Genomic DNA, 24,661 nt, shown 5'->3' with positions numbered 1-24,661 from the left:
CCTCTGAGAGCAGCTGGGATTCTAGGCAGCTGAAATTACACTGCGCAGCGACAACACTCAGTGGTAATGCGTGTCAGAGGGATCAGCGATGGCTTCCGCAGCTGGTGGTCTCTGCTGCCCCCTAGATGTCTGTTTCCTTCAACAGGCCTCATAGATTAATTTAAAACCAAGTGTTTGGTATAATATTGCATAGTAACACTCTTTTCCTGCCTCATCAATCATGCATTTATCCTACCTTTCCTGTGTGGACTGTAAGTAGTTAACAAGCCAATGCTCTTCTTAAGAATTGCAGCTAATAGGAGAACAAGTGATAGAGGAGTCACCATCTTGCAACCCTTAATGAAATAATGAGTCTGGGTAGCCATCACCAATGGATGCTAACACAATTAGGTGAAAGCCTAATGGAGACCTTTGTAATAGATGGATCTGACTGAAACACCCAAGGCCACTCATCAATCTGTGCATCTATGCATGGGACATGATTGCCTTCTCATATAATACAGTGTACAATACAGGTCCATCTGTGAAGACCTCTGTCCTCCCCCAAAAAATGAACTGAATCCAATCAAACCTCTAGATTTCACTGCCAGTTTAGAGAAAACAAGAGGCTAGTCAGGGTTTCTTAGCCTCTGTATTATTGACATTTTGGATAACCACCAAAAGAATAGTAAAAACCAGTCTAATGGTGAAACGAAATAATAAAAAATAGTTAATCCAAAAGAAAGCAAAAAAAAAAAAAAAAAGGAGAGGAAGGAAAACATAGACTTGATGGGACAAACAAAAAGCAAAAAGAAGAAAGTAGGTTTAGATACAAATATATTACTAATTCCATTAAATCTAAATGACTACATTAAAAACAAAAGTTCTCAGCCTAGTTAAAAGCAACAAAGGACATAGCTTAACTATAAATATATAGAAAGGTTAAAAATGAAAGCACAGAAAGAAATGCATGCAAACACCAAAAGAAAGCTGATATAGCTATGTAATAGAAAAAGAACACCCTGAGGCAAAAAGTATTATTAGAGATAAAGAGAAAGATTTCATAACCATGAAAGATCAATTCATTGAGAAGATGTAGTAAAATTACATACTTATAACAACATAGCCACAAAATACGTACAATAAAAACTGGCAAGACAAAAAGGGAAAATATGCAATCTTGGTATGAGATTTTAATACAATACTCTTAGTAATGGATAGAACAAGCAGACAAAAACACCAGTAAGGATATAGAAGATTTGAATAACACAATTAACAAACTTAGCTTCCTTAGCATATGTAGAATACTGCACCAAACAGCAGCAAAGTCCATGTTGTTTTCAAATGCACATGGAGTACTTACCAAAATTGGCCACCACACACCACACAGTCCTGGTGGCATGGGGACATTTTGTGCATAGTTGATTGATATGGGAGACTGTACCTGACCCAACATGGGTCAATGAGTTTTTTCCCTAGATTTTTGGACTTGAATCTGATGGTTGAAGCTGTGAAAAATAAAGCTTGAGCACTTTTCCTCCCACCTTGAAAAGGGGATCCCAATGTTTTCTGAGTCTCTGTTTAGGTTACTCCTGAGGCCATGCATATTCTACCTTGGTTTTACAATGACATTCCAGAATCTTTAGCATGCATTTACTTTGGACATTTTTTTACCATGATAAAATATATATAACATAAAATTTACCAGCTTTAGCATTTAAGTGCACAGTTCGGTGGCACTAAATACATTTGCATTCTTAGGCAACATCACACCATCCATCTCCAAAACCACAGCTTTCATCTGTTCATCTTCCAAAACTGCAGGTTTATCTCCATTGAACACCAACTCCACATTGCCCTCTCCTTGTATCCTCTAGCAACCATCATTCTACTCTTAGGCTATTTTGTGACTCAGTTTCTCTGTCACTTAGTAGAAGAGAGGCTCCATTGCTGACTGCAGGGATTGTTCTGTGTATACAGGCCTTCTTGCATCTATAGGATTAGGTTTACTGCAGGAAAAAAAGGTAAGAAAAATATACATCATATGGGTTTTTGGAGGAAGAAAAGAGACAGCACAAAATGGATGAGGTTTTTGCATTGGGTGTCCTATGCACAGGACTCAGCAGGCCTGCCATGGATCTATCTGCCCAACTCTTTCCCAACAAGTTCATCTTGTGGGCCACTTCCAAAGTATAGATCCACAGGCAAGTTTCACAGCTCTGCTGCTGTCACCTGTGGCAAGCTTCTCATAGTGCCTCTGTGGCTTAATGTCATGAGCCTCTCCATTGTGAGCATTCTGTTTAGGGTCTTGCACCATCACAGCCTGGCAATGAGCTTCAGATGTTTTGCTATAACCTTAGATTTAAGTCATCACATGGCAGGACCAAGACCTATCATGCATTTACTTTTGTTTTTGGCTTAATTTGAATTGGTTTTGTTCCTTGTACAAAAAGAATCTCTGTACACAGCCTCCTATTAATTTTTTAATTAATAGATTTTATTTTTTAGAGCAGTTTTAGGTTTACAAAAAATTGAGAGGAAAATAAGGTGTTCACACACACACAGCTTCCCAATTATTAACATCTCAGACTAGTGAGGTACATTTGTTAAAATCAATGAACCTATGTTGACATGTCATTATCACTGTAGTTTACATCAGGGTTCCCTCTTAGTATGTTATATTTCATGGTTTTTGACAAATATATGATAATATGTATCTACCATTATAGTATCAGACAGAATAGTTTCACTGCCCTAAAAATCCTCTGTGCTCTGCCTATTCATCTACCCCTCACCAAACACCCAGAAATCTTTTTGGTTTTTTTACTGTCTCCATTGCTCTGCCTTTTCCAGAATGTCATATATTTGGAATTATATGCTATGTAGCCTTTTCAGATGGACTTGTGATATGGTTTGACTATGTCCTCACCCAAATCTCATTTTAAATTGTAGCTCCCACAATTCCCACATGTTGTGGGAGGGACCTAGTGGGAGGTAATTGAATCATGGGGAAAAATGATTTGAGCCTCTATCATCACAAACAATCCCATTCTATCTCTAATAATGATTTTTGCGAGTCTTTGCAGTGCTGTTCTCATGACAGTGAATAAGTCTCATAAGATCTAATGGTTTTAAAAACGGGAGTTTCCCTGCACAAGGTCTCTCTTGTCTGCCGCCATGTAAGATGTGCCTTTCACCTTCTGCAATGACTGTGAGGCCTCCCCAGGCATGTGAAACTGTGAGTCCATTGAACCTCTTTTTTTAATAAATTACCCAGTCTTGGACATGTCTCTTTCAGCAGCATGAAAACGGACTAATACAACTTCTTTCACTTAGTAATATGCATTTAAGTTTCTTCAATGTCCTTTCATAATTTGATAGCTCCTTCCTTTCTTGCTTTCTTTTTTTTAATTTTAACTATACAATAAAGCACTAAGCTAAAGAAATTAAACTATGGAATATCTATCTGCTCAACACACATCTTCTGCAGACTGCTGAGAACCACTCTGTGGTCAAGTGATCTCTTATCAGAAAGGAATGCTGGTTAGTTGCTGTGTTAAAACCACAAAAAAGCCAGGTGCGGTGGCTCACGCCTGTAATCTCAGCACTTTGGGAGGCCAAGGCGGGCAGATCACAAGGTCAGGAGATCGAGATCATCCTGGCTAACATGGTGAAACCCCGTCTCTACTAAAAATACAAAAAATTAGCCAGGCGTGGTGGTGGGAGCCTGTAGTCCCAGCTACTCCGGAGGCTGAGGCAGGAGAATGGCGTGAACCCAGGAGATGGAGCTTGCAGTGAGCGGAGATCGCGCCACTGCAATCCAGCCTGGGCAACAGAGCAAGACTCCATCTCAAACACACACACACACACACACACACACACACACACACACGCAAAGAAGGGGGAGTCCAGTCACAGCCTCAGATAACTGGCTAAAGGCAATAAGTTAATGAGTCGTCTGTTTCTTGTTTCCCAGGGTTGATTTCTGCATACTCCTTAGGAAAAATTTCTGGTTAAAGATGAATAAGGATGGGGCATATTGAGGTGTGTCTGACCTCCCATCCCCTCATGGCTAGGAACTCAGTTTTTAAGGTTCCTCTGGGGTCCCTTTGGCTGACAGGCACTGCATTCAGTTGGTTGGGAGGCTTAGGATTTTATTTTTATTTCTTACTCTGCTGTCATCATCTTGAAAATATAAATTTTGGTACTCACTTCAGCAGCACATATACTAAAATTGGAATGATACAGAGAAGATTAACATAGTCCCTCTTTTTTTTTTTTTTTTTTTTTTTTTGAGAGGGAGTCTCGCTCTGTCGCCCAGGCTGGGATGCAGTAGCCGGATCTCAGCTCACTGCAAGCTCCGCCTCCCGGGTTTACGCCATTCTCCTGCCTCAGCCTCCCGAGTAGCTGGGACTACAGGCGCCCGCCACCTCGCCCGGCTAGTTATTTTTTGTATTTTTTAGTAGAGATGGGGTTTCACCTTGTTAGCCAGGATGGTCTCGATCTCCTGACCTCGTGATCCGCCCATCTCGGCCTCCCAAAGTGCTGGGATTACAGGCTTGAGCCACCGCGCCCGGCCTATAGTCCCTCTTTTAAAAAATAAAACAGAAAATACAACTTTTGATGGCTTTAGAAATGAGTTGCAGAAAGGTGAGTCAGAAAAATCTTATGACCAATCAAGATTTCACATCAATAAAGTATTGTTATCCATTGTATTATATAAATTGGTGAAACAAAAAATGGTACATTTTTGCAATTTGTAGGTTTATGTCATGACTCATATATCACTATTATCCCTATTACATTTTATAAATAAAAATTAATTTTTAAAAAAAAGCTTTATATTTTAGGGGTTTGTTTGTTTGTTTGTTTTGAAACAGAGTCTCACTCTGTTGCCCAGATTGGAGTGCAGTGGCGCGATCTTGACTCACTTCAATCCCCACCTCCTAGGTTCAAGTGATTCTTGCCTCCCAAGTAGCTGGGTTTACAGGTGCCCCACCACCATACCCGGCTAATTTTTGTCTTTTTAGTAGAGACAGGGTTTCACCATGTTGGCCAGGCTGGTCTTGAACTCCTGACTTCAAGTGATCCACCCACCTCAGCCTCCCAAAGTGCTGGGATTACAGGCGTGAGCCACCACGCCAGCTTTATATTTTAGTATTTTAACTACAGTTTTTTTCCTAGATTTTTAGCAAGATAAGCACATTTTCATTTTGCACCCAGCCCTACAAATTATGTAAATTACATGGCCAGCGAGGAGGATAGGTTCCTGTGAAGCTGATTGTCTCTGGTTGTCCTGTAGGAGTCTAAGGGAGAAGAGTAACACTTTAAGCTATTATCTGATATTTACAACTTCGTGTGAATGACTTTCAGATACTGTGATGAAAGAATACTTTTAAATGTGTGAAAAAGATCTCCTCAGGGCACTGCATACAAGGAAAATAGGGAGACTACCATCAAGGTGGGAAAGGGTGATACAACAGGGTCAGGGGCCTGAAGATAAACTCCAGATTTTACCCAGAGTTAGGCTTTGTTAGAATCCTGTTACTAACAGGACACAAATCACACAGCGAACTATTAAAAATGAGAGGAAAGCACACAGCACAACTATTAAAAAGTAAAAATTAAGCTGTCATTTACACGAGTCATTAACAAAACTCCCTTATCACCGGAAGCACGCTAACACCATATATAAAATTGAACATGTGGGGACATCATTCAACCTCTTGTTTAAAACTGGCTTTGAATGGCCCAACTCTAGAGAATTAGAACTGCTTTTAATTATCCGGGGTCCTCTGGAGAGAGATCAACTTCTCAGAGTTCTAAATAGAGAAAAATATCTGGAGTTAATTAAAGTATGCCAATACTGTCATTTTCCATGTGGGGTAGAAAGAACTAATGTGTAGTTAGGATATCAGCAAAAGGCTAGTAGAAACATGAAGTCACTGGCAAATTGAATGCACAACTCCTGGGAAGTGATCAAAATGCAACTGTTTTGTATATTCTGCTGCTTGTCTATTTGTTATTTCTATTATATGTCTATGGCCACCTATGCAAAAAGTGAGGACCTATTTTCATGTGAAAGGAACCTCCACAGTTAAAAATACTCTAGCTAAGGGTAGTGAAGTAAACCAAGCTACTCCTGTTCTAAACAGATTTGAGATTCAGAAAGAATCTCTCTCTCCCTCTTTTTTTTTTTTTTTTTTTTTTTTTGGTAGAGATGGGATCTAGCTATGTTGGCCAGGTTGGTCTTAAACTCCTGGCCTCAAGCAATCCTTCTTCCTTGGCCTCCCAAAGTGCTAGGATTATAGGCTCACACCAGACAAATTCAAAAAGAATCGATTGAATAGGGGGGAAAAGAACTAATTCAAGAGACTTTGTCTATAGCATTTTGACTGTATCTTCTCAGTAAGGACAAAAAGAACTGTAAACAAATATTGAACCCTGGTTGGTAGTTGTAATTTTCATGGTAGTATGGGTTTGTGATTCTAAAACTACTTTCTGTGTATTTTCTAATTAAATAAATTAATAAATATATTCAGAAGGATGAAAGCAATATTTCTTATTGTTGGAGAAGAGAATTACAAATATGGAAAGGAGGGAAAGTTAAAGTAAATCGCATTGTGGTCATTTGGAATTGGAGGCCATTTAAACTCAAGTGGCAGGGTATAATTTTTTTTTTCTTTTTTTTTTTTAGAGATAGTCTCACTGTCACCCAGGCTGGAGTGCAGTGGTGCAACCTTGGGTCACTGCAACCTCTGCCTCCTGGGTTCAAGCAATTCTCCTGCCTCAGCCTCCTGAGTAGCTGGAACTACAGGTGTGCACCACCACGCCCAGCTAATTTTTTGTATTTTTAGTTGAGATGGGGTTTCACCATGTTGGCCAGGCTGGTCTCGAACTCCTGGCCTCAAGTGATTCGCCCACCCGAACCTCCCAAAGTGCTAGGATTACAGGTGTGAGCCACCACTCCCAGCTGGGTATAATTTTTTTTTTTTTTTTTTTTTTTGAGACAGTTTCGCTCTTGCTCCCCAGGCAGAGTGCAATGGCACGATCTCGGCTCACTGTGACCTCCACCTCCCGGGTTCAAGCAGTTCTCCTGCCTCAGCCTCCCAAGTAGCTGGGATTACAGGCTTCCGCCACCACGCCTGGCTAATTTTAGTATTTTTAGTAGAGACAGGGTTTCACCGTGTTGACCAGGCTGGTCTCAAGCTCCTGACCTCAGGTGGTCCGCTTGCCTCGGCCTTCCAAAGTGCTGGAATTACAGGTGTGAGCCTCTGCACCGGCACAGGTATAATATTTTTGTGAGTTAAAATTGTATTTTATTTATTTACTTTTATAAAGAGAGCATTATGTTTAGGATTTATGTACCTGGTTTTTTAAAACCTCATTGACCTCATTAATGAGAGAATGAGTGGGATGGTAAAGCTGGTTTAAAGATAACTTGAGAGATTAAGTATTACAGGTACTGAATAAAAGATGTTAAAATAGGATTTTGGGGTGGTATACAAAACTGGTTAATGTTATACAGGGCAAGAAGACTATAACCTTTGGGATCTAGGGTTTTTGTTCTTTGTTTGTATGGTTTTTATTTTTTGTTTTAGTTTTTGTGGTTATTTTTTCCCTGCATAAAATTATTTATAGCTATACTAGACAAAAATCTACATCTTAATATGTAACATTATGGTCCTGGCCCCATTCAATAGTGAATAACAAATCAAATCAAGGTACATTCTCCTAAAGAATAAGAAAATTCATCCTGGTATGGTGGCTCACACCTGTAATCCCAGCACTTTGGGAAGCCTAGGTGAGCAGATCACCTGAGGTCAGGAGTTCAAGACCAGCCTGACCAACATGGTGAAACCCCATCTCTACTAAAAATACAAAAATTGCCTGGGCATGGTGGCAGGCGCCTGTAATCCCAGCTACTTGGGAGGCTGAGGCAGAAGAATCGCTGGAACCTGGGAGGCGGAGGTTGCAGTGAGCCGAGATTGTGCCACTGCACTCCAGCCTGGAGACTCCACCAAAAAAAAAAGAATAAGAAAATTCTTGGCTGGGCCTGTTAGCTAGAGAGTGAACAGAGTGTCCTCTAATACAGAGAACAGAGATCTGTCTGCCTTGAGGCACTAGAAGTGATTTCAGTAGCAGTAAGCAGTCAGATCTTGGTTTCTAAATACTATTCCCCACTAGAGAAAAAAAAAAAACAAAAACAAAAAACAAGGCTCCTTGAAGAAATGCTTAATTTCCCCCCCACAAAAAAAGAAATGTTTAATTCCAGAGCTAGGGCAGAAAAATTATAAGTGGAATCTGGAATATCTTCATGTTCCAGGAAGTAAGGGAATGCTCGGAGAATGATGAGGACATGTCAGAAGGGCACAGGAGCTGTCCTAAAGGGACTCTCCCTGGCAAAATCTGGGGCAATTTGAGCGTCAAAATAAATAACAATAGTAATGCATTTAATCCATTGAACAAAATAGAAACCCATCTGCCCTTATTTATGTGAATAACTGGGAGATAATGGAAAACTCTTCCTAGCAGTCATGTACCAGCCAATAAAGGAAGAAAAAATACTGTAATTTTTAAAAACACTATTTTGTAATAATCATAGTAGTGGTTGGTTCAGGCAATGAATGCAAAACCAGTAGGTAAAAGTTTGTTGAGGAACAGAATATGTATATGGTCTCAAAGTAGTTCCCAAAAAATAATTGATTAATTTCAAAGGTATTATAAAAATAGTAATTTTACAATGGAGAAAATGACAGCCACCACCTTCACTAAATGGTCGAAATTATCATCATCAGAAATGGAGCAAATCAGTATCATGTGCCTCCTGATGTAATGTCCTGAGAAAGACATATCACTTTTATGATATTATTGCCAAAAATGCATAACTTGAATCTATTCATAAAGAAACATCAGACAAATCCAAATCGAGAGGCATTCTACAAACTAACTAGACTGTGTTCTTCAAAAATGTCAAGGTCACGAATGACAAAATAAGGCTGAGGAACTGTCCTAGATTAAAGACTAAAAAGACATAATGACTAAAGGCATTTTATGATCCTGTACTGGATCATTTACCTGAGAAAAAAATTATGAAGGTTATAAAAGATATTATTGGGACAATTGATGATATTTGAATATCAATTGGATTAAATCATAGCAATATGTCAGTGTTAAATATTCTGATTTTCATACATCCTGAAGTACTTAGGAGTAAATGGGCACAATGTCTGCAACTGACTCTCAAGTGGTTCAGAAAAAATATACACACACAGGCACACAGCACATATATGCATATGTAATGGGGATATAATGCTGTGGATATGCATATAATGGTGTGTATGTAGATGGATGGATGGTGGAATAATAAAGCAAAAATGAAGCAAAAAGTAAATTATTGGTGAATCTGGGTAAAAATTATGCAGGAGGGGTTTGGACTAGTCTTGCAATTTTTCCATAATTTTTGATAAATCTGAAGTTTATTTAAAAAGAAATCCTTCAAAAGACCCCCCAAAAGATTGGTGTCGGCCTCCATCACATCAGTTCAGGGTGTGTAGTCTTAGGCAGACTGGTCTGGCCATCCCAGGGGTGGGGGCTCACACTTCCCAATCAACCAGCAGGGAACAAGTGAGAGGAGGCTAACTAGGCACCATCCTCCCCTTTGGATCATAGGCAGAAAGGACCAAAGCAGCAGGTGGCCCTCCAGCACATGAGGCTTATTTCTCAGTGGAATGGCCAGGGACAGCCCCAAGCCACAGCAGACTCACCCCCACATACACACTAATACCTGTGGAGGGGAAGCCTGGTCTCCTCTGGTCCCTGGCACTCTACCCAGAGGCCCTGCTATCTAAGATGTGTTCTTAGCCATGGTGCTATGAACCTTGGACTTCTTGCGGGAGAACAGGGAGAAGAGGCCTCAGAACCGTAGTTTGCAGCTGCAGCTCCCTCTCCTGCATGTTTTCATGAAGGAAAATACCTTCAGACATTAAACACCCAACGTTCAAAATCTTAGACATGAAGTTGGGAGAAAAGAAAATTAGTACTCATCATACTTTTTGCTGAAAAATGATAGAGATAGTTTTAGGGGCCAGGCCCAGTGGCTCACACATGTAATTCCAGTACTTTGGGAAGCCAAGGCAGGTGGATTGCTTGAGCTCAGGGATTCAATATGAGTCTGGGCAACACGGCAAAACCTGGCCTCTACAAAAATACAAAAAAAATTAGCTGGATGTGGTGGTGTGTGCTTGTAGTCCCAGCTCCTCAGGAGTCTGAGGTGGAAGGATCATTTGAGCCTAGGAGGTCAAGGCTGCAGTGAGATATAATCAAGCTATGATCATGCCACTGCACTCCAGCCTGGGTAACAGAGTGAGACTGTGTCTCAAAAAGACAGAGAGAGAGAGAGAGAAAGAGAGTGAGTTTTAGGCTAATTTAAACAGAAAAACAGTTTTTGGAAGATTTTTTTATTGTTACAAGACGGACCGTGATTGATGTAAAAATGCCAACAGACACAGTAAAAAGATATAATTCCTCTAAACATAACTAGAAGACACAAGAATTTAACAGCAAGGCCACAGCTGTACAGCACAGGATGTTAGCCGTGTTCTCCCCAGCGAAGAGTCAAGTTCCTCCTGCCTTCGAGTGCCCAGGAAGTTGCCCTCCTGCCAACAGTACCCAGCCATAGGAATGAGAATCCTACTGGGTCCTCTGATAAGCTCATTTTGTCATTGTTGTCTTTAATTCCCCAAGTGGCAAATCCCCATCCTCAGATGCTCTGGCAGGCTCGTTTCCATCCTGGCTAATATCCTGATGGGCTGACATGATCCAACCAACTGCAAACTGAGAAACAACATCTCCAACTTGTCCTGCGCACATTTTCTCCCTCCTCTCAGGAGCCAATGTGAGCCAGTCCCGCATGTTCCAGAGCAATACAGTGTCCCGACTGAATCGATGGCCACTTGTAGGCTTCTCCAGGATCCAACCATCCCACGTAGGTCTTCCCGAAGTGCTGTCCACTCAGAAAAGATCTGGCTGAGGAAACAGACACAGAGAAGCCACGCAGCGAGAACCACAGCCTAAATCAGCCCGTAAGAACAAGATGGGGAGACCACCATTACTGCCTCCTGCTGGACACTGGGCAAACTCCTTCGCGGAACTCACAAGCCCTGTGTGTCCCAGCACCTGCTCTCTTCTCTGGCCTCATCTCCCATCACCGTCCTCGTCTGACAGTCCACACTACAGCCACCGAAACTTCTCTCAGTTCCCAGCCCATTACTCAGTCATTTTGGAGCCCTCTCCCCTTCCTATCCTCTCTCCATCTATCCATCCATCCTTACACGAATTTAACTCAGCTCTCGGGCCCCAGTTGATGCCTTCCTCCCTGAGGGCCGGGCACGGTGGCTTACACCTGTAATCCTAGCACTTTGAGAGGCCAAGGCAGGTGGATCACTTGAGCTTAAGAGTTCAAGACCAGCCTGGGCAACATGGTGAAACCCCTTTTCTATGAAAAATACAAAAAGTAGCTAGGTGTGGTGGTGCACACCTGTAGCCCCAGCTACTCAGGAGGCTGAGGTGGGAGGATCATTTGAGCCCAGGAGGTCGAGGCCACAGTGAGCCATGATCACACCACTGCACTCCAGCTTGGGTGACAGAGAGAGACCCTGTCTCAAAAAAAAGACTTCCTGGCCATGTGTGGTGGCTCATGCCTGTAATCCCAGCACTTGGGAGGCCGAGGCAGGTGGATCACTTGAGGTCAGGAGTTTGAGACCACCCTGGCCAACATGGCGAAACTCCATCTTGACTAAAAATACAAAAAAAAAAAAAAAGTTGGCTGTGTTTGCACGCACCTGTAATCCCAGCTACTAGGGAGGCTGAGGCAGGAGAATCACTTGAACCTAAGAAGCAGAGGTTGCAGTGAGCCAAGATCACGCCAGTGCACTCCAGTCTGAGTGACATAGTGAGACTCTATCTCAAAAATTAAAAAATAAATTAAATATAAAAAGACTTTCTCAGTGTATGTGGTATATCTAAGACAATAGAATATCATTCCACCTTAGAAAAGCAGGAAATTGGTCGGGCACAGTGCCTCACGCCTGTAATCCCAGCACTTTCAGAGGCTGAGGCGGGCGAATCGCCTGAGGTTGGGAGTTCGAGTCCAGCCTGACCAACATGGAGAAACCCGGTCTCTACTAAAAATACAAAATTATCCAGGTGTGGTGGTGCGTGCCTGTAATCCCAGCTACTCAGGAGGCTGAGGCAGGAGAATCGCTTGAACCCGGGAGGCAGAGGTTGCGGTGAGCTGAGATTGCACCATTGCACTCCAGCCTGGGCAACAAAAGTGAAACTCCATCTCAAAAAAAAAAAAAAAAAAAAAGGAAGGAAGGAAGGAAGGAAATCCTGTCACATGCTACAATGTAGATGAAACTTGAGGATATTATGAAGATATTATGCTAAGTGAAATAACCCAAGACTCCCCAAATCTGGGTGAGGATCCTCAGTAATTTGTCTCCATAGCACTTACCACGGTGAATTGCAATGGCCTGTTGCCCACTGTCTATGTCCTCTGTAAGGACAGTACAGTGTCCTGTTCACGGTTGAAGCCTCAGTACCCAGCATTATGCCTGGCACGTATGTGGTCACAAATGATGATAGAAAGACAGACATAAACAGATGGATCAGTTCATGAGGCGCTCAGTATCAGACTCCAGAGGGCTTTGGGATCTGTAGTCATGACTGCCTGAGATCCAAAGCAAGATGCTGAAAAGCATCAAAGGCCTTTTGAGATAGTGGTTTCCTTTTCCACGGCTAAATAAGGGATTTTCTTGCTCTGAAATAACAATACTGCATTTTGCCACGTGGGGGAGCTAATGCAACATCAAAGAGGCCCTCCGCGGCTCCATTTTACCGTCATCAGCTTCCTGGGCAGGACATCACCCACCATTGCTCACAGCGGAAAGCATGATTGTGGTCTAGTAACATTACTACTATAAGCTTATTTTTGTTGTTCAGGGAATCTCGTTGTTCAGGAAAACTTTCCAAGACACAGAAATCATTCCAGTTCCACAAAAGGAGGGAGTGGGTTATTTTCTCTCCAATGAGAGCCTGTCAGCCTGTTGGTGCAGAAATACGTGTGCAGGCTGTGTTTAATTGTGAGTGGGGGCCGGGCGCAGCGGCTGACGCCTGTAATCCCAACACTTTGGGAGGCCGAGCCAGGTGGATCACCTAAGGTCAAGAATTCGAGACCAGCATGACCATTATGGTGAAACCCCGTCTCTACTAAAAATACAAAGTTAGCCGGGCATGGTGGCGAGCATCTGTGGTCCTAGCTACTCGGGAGGCTGAGACAGGAGAATTGCTTGAATCCAGGAGGCAGAGTTTGCAGTGAGCTGAGATCACACCACTGCACTCCAGCCTGGGTGACATAGTGAGACTCCTCAAAAAACATAAAAAATGAAAATAAAAATAAAAATTGTGGGTGGAAATAGACTGGGAGAAATCCCCAAATTATTGTATCTTCATAAACTCAAGCTCACACTTGGGAGGCTGAGGCAGAAGGATTACTTAAGGCCAGGAGTTCAAAATCAGCCTGGGCAATATAGCGAGACCCCCATCTCTACAAACACATATACACACACAAATTAGTTTGGCATGGTGGTACATGCCTGTAGTCCTAACTACTCAGGAGGCTGAGGTGGGAGGATCACTTGAGCCCAGGAAACGCAGGCTGCAGTGAGCTATGATCATGCCACTGTACTCCAGCCTGGTGACAGAGCAAGGTCTTGTCACTTAAAAAAAAATAAAAATCCAAGTTCTTCTCTGTCAGGGCCTGCTTCTGAAGGGTAAGCCAGCAGGATCAAGGGGCTGCAGTCAGTCCTGCTTTCAGGAAGATGCTCTCATGGCCCCTGAACACCTGTGATAGGGCTCAGGAGCCTCTCCACCAGAGCTGCCCAGATCCCTACTCCTTCCCCACCAGCCTGACCACCACACTCACCTCTTTTGCCCTCCAATTCCAACCCCTCCATTCCCCTTACAAGGTCCTATAGTAGCTAGTCCCTCCTCACCTCTTGGCCTCACTTCTGGCCTCCTCTGGCCCTTGACAAAGATTCTTTGCTTGACCAAACTTTAGTGAGCCTCCTAATCCTTTCCTAGGCCTATCTGTGCACTTCCTTGAAAAATTCAGTTTTAAGAGGACCCTGCTAAGTCAGTTTAGCCAGAACCCCTCCATGCCTCGCTATCTGATCATCCCCAATATCTACTTGTGCTCCTCATCCTCCACCATCTAGGTGACATCCAATGACCCTGTCCTGTCTTCAGCAGGAATCGGTTAGGTGGGTTTAGCCAGAATCCCCCTTATTCTTTATGTTTCCTCTTAGTAATTATCCGTTGCTGACCCCCACTCTTATCCTTGGCTATGCATTCCCACCTGGCCATGCCGTCTTCAGAGTTGAGCCCAATCTCTATCCACCCCTGCAAAACGCCGCTGCAGTGGCCCCTATTCCTATTGTAACAGTCCTGAATAAAACCTTCCTAATCGTACCTTAACAAGTGCCATGGAATATTTTTTCTTTTTTTTTTTTTTTGACACCAACCTCACATTACCACCACCACCCTCCCCCAGGACCCCACTCCCAGAACACACCCAACCACCCCCATCCCCACACACACAATGCTCAGGGGGCCAAGGGGACGTCAGAGACTCCGTGGTTTCTAGCACTTTGTAGTCCACCGAAATGCCCCCAGGAGTGGCAATGAAGTGGAGAGGCTGGGCTGTGTGTTGACAGCCAGTCTGGTCCCAAGTAGACCCCATAGAGATGTCCTTGGCCCTTCATCCCCCCTCCACACCAGCACCAGCCCCCACAACTTACGGATAGACCAGTCAACCTCAGAGAAAGAGTGGGGGAGGAGGGAGCAACAAGAAATGCTTGTGCAGCTTTGTCCAGCAACATTCTTATCTTTCTCCTAGAGGAATTCAAGCATTAAACCCTGGGGGAGAAATCTTCTGGTTCTCTTGTAAAGGAGGGTTCACTCCACCCCACCCTAAACTCAGACATTTGAAGCAATCCTAGTGGATAGTAAATCTGGGCTCCTCGAAGCTCTCAATTGAGCGACCCCTTTAGCAGGACATAGGGCCCAAGGAGTGTTTCCCTCACCCTAAATCAATGATTCCGACATCAAAGATGCCAACAAGTTTTGCCTGGGAACGGTTTGTGCCTATGACCTTTCGTTCAACAGACCTTTACTAAGCACCCACCAGGTGCCAGGCACTATGCCAGGATCACAAAAGTGAACAAGAAAGACATGGTGTCTCTGTTTCAGAAATGGACTGGCTAGCCGGGAATTGCACACATAAATATTTGTAACACCAGGTGATACACGCTCTCACAGAAGTTACATAAAAAGTGCTAAGATGACAGCTCTAATTATTCACTATTGTGCTTTTCAGTTTATATTCAAGTCCACATCGCAGAATACATGTTAGAGAACACTTAACGTCTTGACATGACTTGCACTTTTGATCCGTCCATAGACTGCTTGGGTGGAAAGAAATTCCTCTAAGACACTCCCTTCTGAGTATGAGTCAGGAAGCTGAGGTCTCCCCAGCATAGCCGGGTCGGGGCAGGGTGACAGGGCCTCCCGACACACCCAGCGTCCAAGCAGACTGAGCAGAGCCTGCAGAGTGGGTGGCAGGATGACACCTCTCCCGGGAGTCTGGAAGCCCCAGCTGGCTCCGGCCCTCCCTAGGGCTGCGGGACCCTCCCTTCTCTGGCCTCAGCTTCTTAGCTGCCTTGGTTAGACTAGACAGGAGGAGACAGCTCTACCCTCCTTTCCACTTCTGAGCCTATGCTCTTGTGAGTCTCATTCTTGCCATGAAGAATTGAAGAATCTTTGTGCTCTGAGTCAGAAGCTATGTGGCCACTTTGCTAAAATGTGACTCAGACACAGACTCAGCCCTGAGGCCCCTTTCATTATATTCCCTTATTTGGTCCCAAGCGGCATTTCCATATTCTCTCTGGGGAGCTGGTGGGCAGAGCCTTTCTGTGGGCCAAGGAGGAGCTCAGGTGCCAGACACTTAGACTCTGATGGCTCTGTAGCTAACTGGCCCATCTTCAGAGACTAACGCAAAGGAACGAATTTCTAGGATGTTCAACTATGTGGAGAATACAAAAAAAAAAGCAAAGAAAAAAATATTTTTAAAGAAAGAAAGAAGGCCAGGTGCGGTGGCTCACACCTATAATCCCAACACTTTGGGAGGCTGAGGCAGGAGGATCACCTGAGGTCAGGAGTTCAAGACCAGCCTGGCTAACATGGTGAGTCAATACTAAAAATACAAAAATTAGCCAGATGTGGTGGTGCACACCTGTAATCCCAGCTACTCAGGAGGTTGAGACAGGAGAATCACTTGAATGCGGGAGGTGGAGGTTGCAGTGAGCTGAGATAGTGTCACTGCACTCCATTCTGGGCAACAGACTGTCTCAAAAAAAAAAAAAAAAAAAAAAAAAAGGGGAGGGAAAGAAGGGGGGGAGGGGGGGAGGGAGAGAGGAAGGAAGGAAGGAAGGAAGGAAGGGAGGGAGGGAGGGAGGGCGGGCAGGCGGGCACGGTGGCTCACACCTGTAATCCTAGCACTTTGGGAGGCCAAGGTGGGTGGATCATTTGAGGTCAGGAGTTCAAGACCAGCCTGGTCAACATGGTAAAACCCTGTCTCTACTAAAAATACAAAAATTAGCTGGGCTGTAATGATGCATGCCTGTAATCCCAGCTACAGGGGAGGCTAAGGGAGGAGAATTGCCTGAGCCTGGGAGGTGGAGGTTGCGGTAAGCTGAGATCGAACCACTGCACTCCAGCCTGGGTGAGAGAGTGAGACACTGTCTCAAAAAAAAATGAAAGAAAGAAAGAAAGAGAGAGAGAGAGAGAGAGAGAGAGAGGGAGGGAGGGAGGGAGGCAGGAAGGGAGGGAGAAAAGGAAAAGAAAGGAAAAGACAGGAAGAAAGAAAGGAAGGAAAATAATACTAAATTATATGGAAAATGACTTGGACGCCATCAAACTTCCACTAGCTGTCCGTGAAAGCCGAAATTAACATGCTAAAAAATTACTATCTCTAAGTCCATAGAAAAGTCTCCTCGTATATATATATCAAGAAGAGAACAAAACGAGGATAGGACATAACCCACCTCCCAGAGGGAGACGCAGCCTCGGCCAGTGGAAGTGTCCTGGTGATATTCCCCCAAACACTGCTACATTTCCAAGTGGCCCCTGTGACTGGAAATGAGAAGCATAGGGGTTGTTGACCTAGGTAGGTTTTGAGGAAAAAAAAATCCACAAAGTTACAAGTGGAGGAAGGAGAGGAAGGAGCTGGTGAAGGAGATTGAGAAAGAACAGCCAGGAAGGTGGAAGAAAAACCAGGAGAGGGAGGTGTCCATGGAAGCAGAGGGAAGAAAGTAAGGGAATGGCAACTGTGGCAGTGGCAGCTGCTGGACACAGAGGGTAAGAACTGAGAAGGTTTCCCTGGATTTCAAATCAAGGAAGTCATCGGGGACTGTGGCCATTGCACTTGGAAGTGTGCTGACAAGTAAGGCTCAGAATGTTCATGTTCTCCCCCGTTTGGAAACCACATTGCTCCATCTAGGACAGAGGTTCCCAAAAGCAGTTTTGTATTCAAATGCCGACTCCATTACCCACTGACTGTATAACTGTGGGTGAGTCATTGAATATCTTGGTGCCTCAGTTTTCTCATCTGTAAACATGGAAACAATGACAAGACCTATCTCATAGGGTTATTCTGAGGATTAAATGAGCAAATATGTGCAAAGCATTTGATTTTTTTTGCTTGTTTGTTTAGATGGAGGTCTCCCTATGTTGCCCAGGCTGGTCTCAAACTCCTGGGCTCAAGTAGTCCTCTCAACTCTGCCTCCCAATGTGCTGTGCCTGGCCATGTACAAAGCACCTGAGATAAGAACGTGTTCTCTCCAGACTGCTGCAGCCAATGACACCACAGTAGAGGTACTGGGCTGGTCATTTCTGCACAGTGCAGACTTTCATTGGCCCACCTTTGCTCCAGAATCCCCACTGGGTTGGCCAAGGCTTTCTCAGAGTGGCGCTGCCGTCTGTGGATCCTCCTACCACACTGCCTTTCCTTCCCCTCTCTTTTCATAGGTGTAAGGCTTATGTTACGGTCTCAAGGTTTTTCCGGGCTCCTCCTGTTCTCTCTCCCCTCTAGTTACACAGGACTTACCCCAAAAAGTCTCTTGCTTGTCTAACTTTGCTTTGGTATTTGCTTCCCAGAGGACTCAAGTTGACACACTTGGTTAAACAGAAATCTTTGCTACAGGACTTGTCAGAGCCTTTAATATTAAAATATACACATTATAACTCATCAAGAGGGAAAAGTATAAAGCATTTCCCAAATTCATTTGATCACTAAAAACTACACACTCACATCCACACACACCACAGACCCTCTCATGAACATCTCATGAAACATGTTTTGCTGAGTAAAGTTTGTTAAACATTGAGCTAGGCCAGCCGTGGTGGCTCATACCTGTAATCCCAGCACTTTGTGACGCCGGGGCAGGCAGATCCCGTGAGGTCAGGAGTTTGAGACCAGCCTGGCCAACATGGTGAAACCCCATCTCTACTAAAAATACAAAAATTCGCAGGGCGTGGTGGCGCATGCCTGTAATCCCACTACTCAGGAGGCTGAGGCACAAGAATCACTTGAATCCAGTGGGTAGATGCTGCAGTGAGCCGAGATCACGCTGCTGCACTCCAGCTTGGGCAACAGAGCAAGACTCTATTTCAAAAAAACACCAAAAAACATTGAACTGAAGACCCCTAAAGTTCTATCCAACCCTGGGATTCTTTCATATGGATCTCAACGTGTAAAACGCCTCAGTCACCTAGGGCCTTATTCTACAGAAGGGAAGCCCAAAGGCTGGTTTGAATTGCATTAGCAACTCAAGCTATATTTATAAGTCTCCTCCCATCTGATAATTGCTTTGTCAGCACCATTTTCCCTATTCTACAGATGGAGAAATTGAGGTCTAGGAAGACCAAGACACTTGTCTCAGACCCACAGTTGAGGTCTTAGTTTGCCACTGAGTCACGGTCAGTGTGACACAAGGATGGAAAACCAAAGGGAGCCACAGGTGAGGGAAGGGAGATGAGAAGGGTATCTGAAATCTCAGCCCTGCAATAAGGTGGGCCACAGCAATAATGAGATGTCACTGGGCTCATCCCTGTGCCTGGAAGGAGGGAGGTGGTCAAGGATATCAACAACAAAAAAATTCCTGATCTCAGGGGAAATACAACATTGAATTGAGGGGAAAACATAGAAACACGTCTAGACTGTCATAAAACAAATGTAACGGAGGCAGGGGAAATGTGGAGCCCCGGTGTGAGTAGGTGATGGAGTTGGGTGGCTGTCATATGTCACAGCAAGATGGGTAGTTGGCTGCCCCGAGCCCCATCCTGCCCCTCCCTGTTCCAGCACCCTGGCCCACCAGCTCCTTCCTGGCAACTCCCATACTCCCCCAGTTCATCCACTACAGGATTAATGGCTAACTCAGTGGAGGCTGCCTGCCCCTGGGTCAACACCAACTTCCCATTCAGTAAGCCAGTGTCAGCACTACAGTGGTTTGGAATACTTTCAGTATCACTCCCTGTTAACAAGTCTATCCATGGACTGACTGAGAAAAGAAATGGAATGGGGCAAAGTAACAAAACAAAGAGGCAAGATAGAGCCTACGGTTACCTAAATCATTTAGGTTACCTATGGTTACCTAAATCACAATTTAGACAAGCACTGGTGATCTTGCACGCAGAGAACCACCGCCGAACCATACTGGGGAAACTGGTTTCTGCCCCAGCAGATGTGTTGGGGAAATGACATGCTGACCACCACGACAACATCCTCGGAAGACTGAGTGGCAGAGTGCTACTTTGGCTGTCTTACCACGTGAACTTGAGCATATATCTGGGCAGTTCTAGAATTTCGATGTGGGTGGGACTTAGGGATGAAAAAAATAAAATGTGGATGGTAGATGGAGTTTGGGGCAGGGGCCTGGAGGCTTGTTTTGTAGCTGTTTTTGCTTGGTAAGCTCCCTGTTCTGACTTGGAGACATATTTATTAGGGAGCTGGCTGACGGGAATTATGGATGGGGCCAGCTCCTCTCCCAGCACCCTGTGGTGCTGACATCTGAGGTGATCACTTCCCATGCAGTGGAGAAAAGCATGCTTCTCTATATTTGTTCCATACATCAGGAAGCTTGAAAACAGGATTTGCTGCCACATGTCAAGTACTCATGTGCCTTTAGAAGAAAGGCGCCATTGCTGCCGATGATAACAATGATAGCATCTAAGGTTTTATAGTTCCCCAAATAATTTCACATACACTGTGATTTGATGCTTATAACAACCCTGAGAACTATGCAAAGTAGATATTATTTCCCCATTTTAAGCGATGAGAGAATGGATAGTTAGTATTTTGAAAATTGCCAGACCCCACACATATAAGACTTCACATATTATTAGTAAAGTTACTACTAGGGAACTCCAGCTATGAAAACCCCTCTGGGAGATAGCACTGGTGGGTGAAGGGCTGCAGCTTCGGCTCTAGCCTCTTGGCAAGGGTGGGATGTAAGACCCTAAGCTCCAACAGACTGGGAAAAGAGAAGGGGCTTAGAAAACTATCTGGGCTGCTGGATTTCTTTCCAGAGTTTCCCTCTCTCCTTCTACTGTCAGCACCTCTCATCTTTTGCAACACCAGGGAGAAGCCTTTCCATCGCCTCTTCAGCTCTTGGAATCCCTCGAGAAGCCCCCTCCCTGTTGAGTGGCATCTAACAGGCTTGTCCAATACCCATGCTACAACTATAAGGAAAGAAGAAACCCTGCAGCTGCTTCAGAAGAGAAAGAAATCTCTTCAAATGAAACCGTTCTTTGCAGCCCTGTGGAATTCATATTCTCTCTGATCTCCTTGGGATTCAGATCATGGACCTGAAAGAGGGAGGGGAAGAAAACAGGGTCTTTTCCTCAGCCTGGGCCTGCCGTTCCCTCTGCCCTCCTACACTGGGCATGGACAGACCCCAGGGGACCGTGGTCTAGGTGTTGGCAGCCAGGCTGGCTCTACAACACATGTCAGCTGCTCCACTGGGCCTCCGTTTACTCATCCATACAATGAGGCGATAAGCTCTCCCTTGACTAACTGTGAAGATTAAGTGCACAAATATGTGTAAATATGTGTAACGTGCACAAATATATCAAATAAAAACTGAGACTGACATGTGGAGGTGCAAAATTAAAAAGGAAGTTTTGGTTAGTATCTCCAGAACCTGGCTGGGCACGGTGGCTCACATCTGTAATCCCAGCACTTTGGGAGGCCAAGATGGGTAGATCACCTGAGGTCAGGAGTTCAAGACCAGCTTGGACAACATGACGAAACCTCATCGCTATTAAAAATACAAAAATTAGCCAGGCATGGCAGCAAGCGCCTGTAATCCCAGACACTCAAGAGCCTGAGGCAGGAGAATCGCTTGAACCCAGGAGGCAGAGGTTGCAGTGAGCCGAGATTGTGCCATTGCACTCCAGCCTGGGTGACAGAGCAAGATTCTGCCTCAAAAAGAAAAAAAAAAATTCCAGAACCTGCAGATTGTGCGTCTGATGCATCTCAAACATCCAGGGCCAGGGAGAAAATAATCTAAAGAAAAATGCTACTGAAAAAGATTCCATTACCACGGCCCTCTGAGACACACACATTCTTACTCTCATTTTTTTTCTCTCTCTGTCTCTCTTTCTCTCTTTCTCTCTCTCTCTCTCTCATTTACTCACAAGGTCAGTGGCCCAGACCCAGGCAGTTTTGGACAATCCCAGCTGTTTCTGACTCACCACCACCCTCAGGGCTGGCTGACTCACTCCAGGAAGGTTTCCACCATGAAGTGTTTGTCTGTGTCCCTGTGTTCCTGTGAAAAGGACTGTGTGGTCAGAGAAAGAGAAGACTTTGCTGGGTCCAGTGAGATAGCATAGTGTGAGAGGCTTTGGGAAGTAGAAAAAGCAGCATTTACTCAGGTTTAAAAACTAGACTTTGTCCAATTGGTTGAGGAAAGTAGTCATTGTATGTGTTTGCAAATAAATGTGGGTGGCATAGGACTGCCTAAAGCCCTTTGTAAGCAGAACCCTGTGTGCACAGCGATACCTAGAAGGCTGGTAAGGGGAGCTGTCAGGGCTGCACCAAAGATGGTGTTGCCTAGCTGGGGTAGAGGAAGTTCAGGTAACCCAGGAGGCTCTTCTGCTCCCTGGCTACGCAAAGCTTCTGATTTGACGGGAATGATAGGTTTGATCTGCCCATTTGTTGCTAAAATGACTTGAGAGGGAAACGACCTCCACCTGCCTGGGAGGAGTCACTTCCTCCAGAGATGAGCTGTCCTTGAGGAGATCAGCGGAGGAGAAGCCTGAGCTCTGCCCCACTGGGCAGGAGGACAAGCTTTCTCCCAAGAGCCTCAAGCCCAGAAGAAGTTAGGGTGGGGCCAATGGAAATCAGACAGTGGAACAAATGAACAGCTTCCAGGACAGGGCTGTCTCTTTCCTCTGTTTTCAATTGTGATGGTTTCATAAAACCTTTGCACCAGAAACCCATGAGCTAGAAATGAATGCCTGTATCCCCATCTCTGGACTCAGAGTCCAGAGCGCCAACCATTACACAATGAAAGCTGTGTCCCCATCTTATTCAAGAGTACAGAAAGCAAAACCTGGTGGTGGACGGTGGTACCTGCCCATCAGGCAGCGTGCCCAGACTTGCAAACCAGAGAGGGAGGATGTCAAATAAAAACCAAACCATGGGAGACTGAGGCGGGAGAATCACTCGAACCAGGAGGTAGAGGTTGCAGTGAGCCAAGATCGCACCATTGCACTTCAGCCTGGGTGACAAGAGTGAAACTGTCAAAAAAAAAAAAAATCCAGACTTTGATAAAGGGACACTTCGACAGAAAGAATAACTACTGCAAGCCAGGCGCGGTGGCTCACACCTATAATCCCAGCACTTTGGGAGGCCAAAGCAGGTGGATCACCTGAGGTCAGGAGTTCAAGACCAGCCTGGCCAACATGATGAAACCCCATCTCTACTAAAAATACAAAAAATTAGCTAGGCATGGCAGCTGGCACCTGTAATCCCAGCTACTCAGGAGGCTGAGGCAGGAGAATCGCTTGCACCTGGGAGGCAGAGGTTGCAGTGAGTGGAGATTGTGCCACTGTACTCCAGCCTGGGCAACAAGAGTGAAACAAGAAAGAAAAAAAGAGTGAGAGAGAGAGAGTGAGAGAAAGAAAAGAAAGAAAGAAAGAGAGAAAGAAAGAAAGAAAGAAAGAAAGAAAGAAAGAAAGAAAGAAAGAAAGAAAGAAAGAAAGAAAGAAAGAAAGAAAGAAAGAAAGAAAGAGGAAGGGAGAGAGAGAGAGAAAGAGAGAAAGAGAAGGAGAGGAAGGGAGGGAGAAAGAAAGAAAAAAGAGAGAAAGAGAAGAAAGAAAGAGAGAGAAAGAAAAAGAAAGAAAGAGAGAAAGAGAGAAGGAGAGGAAGGGAGGAAGGGAGTAAGAAATAAAGAAAAAAGAGAGAAAGAGAAGAAAGAAAGAGAAAGAAAGAGAAAGGAGGGAGGGAGGAAAGAGAGAAAGACAATTCCAATGCAGAGAACCTGCAAGCATCTCAGAATCAAACAGAAAAAGGTTCTTCTTTTCTAGGGTAAAGGAGGGGCAAGTGGAGATAAGCAGACTCTTTGGAGGGGAAGCTGGACAAGTGAGGGGAAATGACCTGTGGGAGCTGACAGGAAAAGGATCTAGCTGTGTTCAGTCGATTCCCAGGAGAAGCTGGGCAGGGAGGTGACTTGGCGGGGACACTCCACTTTGTACTTGTTCAGGCTTGGGGGCAAGCAGAGTTCAGGGATCTGTAGGAAAGAGAGAAGTCTGACCAAAGTTTTGTCAAGCAAAGCGGGTAAGTAATGGGCGACTATGGACACATGGTCAGAGACAAGAATAGATGGGGCAGAGGAATAATAGTGACAAAAATACTTGTTTTAAGAAAAGGTAAAATCACGGCTCTCATATTAGTATAAAATAAACACATTTTAAAGATTCCATTTCAGTGGAGTGCAGTGGCTCACACCTGTAATCCTAGCACTTTGGGAAGCAGAGGTGGACGGATCACCTGAGATCAGGAGTTTGAGGCCAGCCTGACCAACATGGAGAAACGCTGTCTCTACTAAAAATACAAAATTGGCCAGGCATGGTGGCGAGCACCTGTAATCCCAGCTACTCGGGAGGCTGAGGCAGGAGAATCGCTTGAACCTGGGAGGCAGAGGTTGTGGTGAGCCAAGATTGCACCATTGCACTCCAGCCTGGGCAACAACAGTGAAACTCCGTCTCAAAAAATACATATAAAAGAGACCATTTAACTTGATTAAATGAAGCAATCTGGTGGATGTTATAACTGGTTCAAAGGAGAAGCCAAAGCAGCACAATTTACATGACATAAAGAGTATTGAAATCGAATATGCAACTAGACAAAAAGCTAGTCTCTCTACAGGGGGAATGTAGGCCTCTACTGGACAGAATGCATTTGCATATCCATAGGAAAAATTATTTTGCTACAGTTATCTACAACTTAGATAACTTACTTAGAGTTACTTAGATAACTGTACGTTGCTACAGTTATCTA

At 44.5% G+C, this 24,661-nt stretch overlaps 1 protein-coding gene and 1 pseudogene across 1 annotated transcript in view; both read left to right on the top strand.

Annotated features, from left to right (window-relative positions):
* Window positions 1–4,183: 4,183 nt before the first annotated feature.
* On the top strand, window positions 4,184–4,247 carry LOC112615713 (annotated as a pseudogene).
* An 11,755-nt stretch (window positions 4,248–16,002) lies between these two features.
* CAPN2 (calpain 2) overlaps window positions 16,003–24,661 on the top strand; it is a 71,487-nt gene continuing 62,828 nt past the window's right edge. The window contains exon 1 of the mRNA XM_025376995.1: window positions 16,003–16,283. Within this exon, the coding sequence (XP_025232780.1) occupies window positions 16,281–16,283 (3 nt within the window). The 5' untranslated portion in view covers window positions 16,003–16,280. The remainder of the gene's footprint in view (window positions 16,284–24,661) is intronic.

This window comes from Theropithecus gelada, chromosome 1, assembly GCF_003255815.1.
Source record: "Theropithecus gelada isolate Dixy chromosome 1, Tgel_1.0, whole genome shotgun sequence".
Lineage (NCBI taxonomy): Eukaryota > Metazoa > Chordata > Mammalia > Primates > Cercopithecidae > Theropithecus > Theropithecus gelada.
The sequence above is the reverse complement of the archived record's forward strand: the minus strand, read 5'-3'. Positions and strand labels throughout refer to the sequence as shown.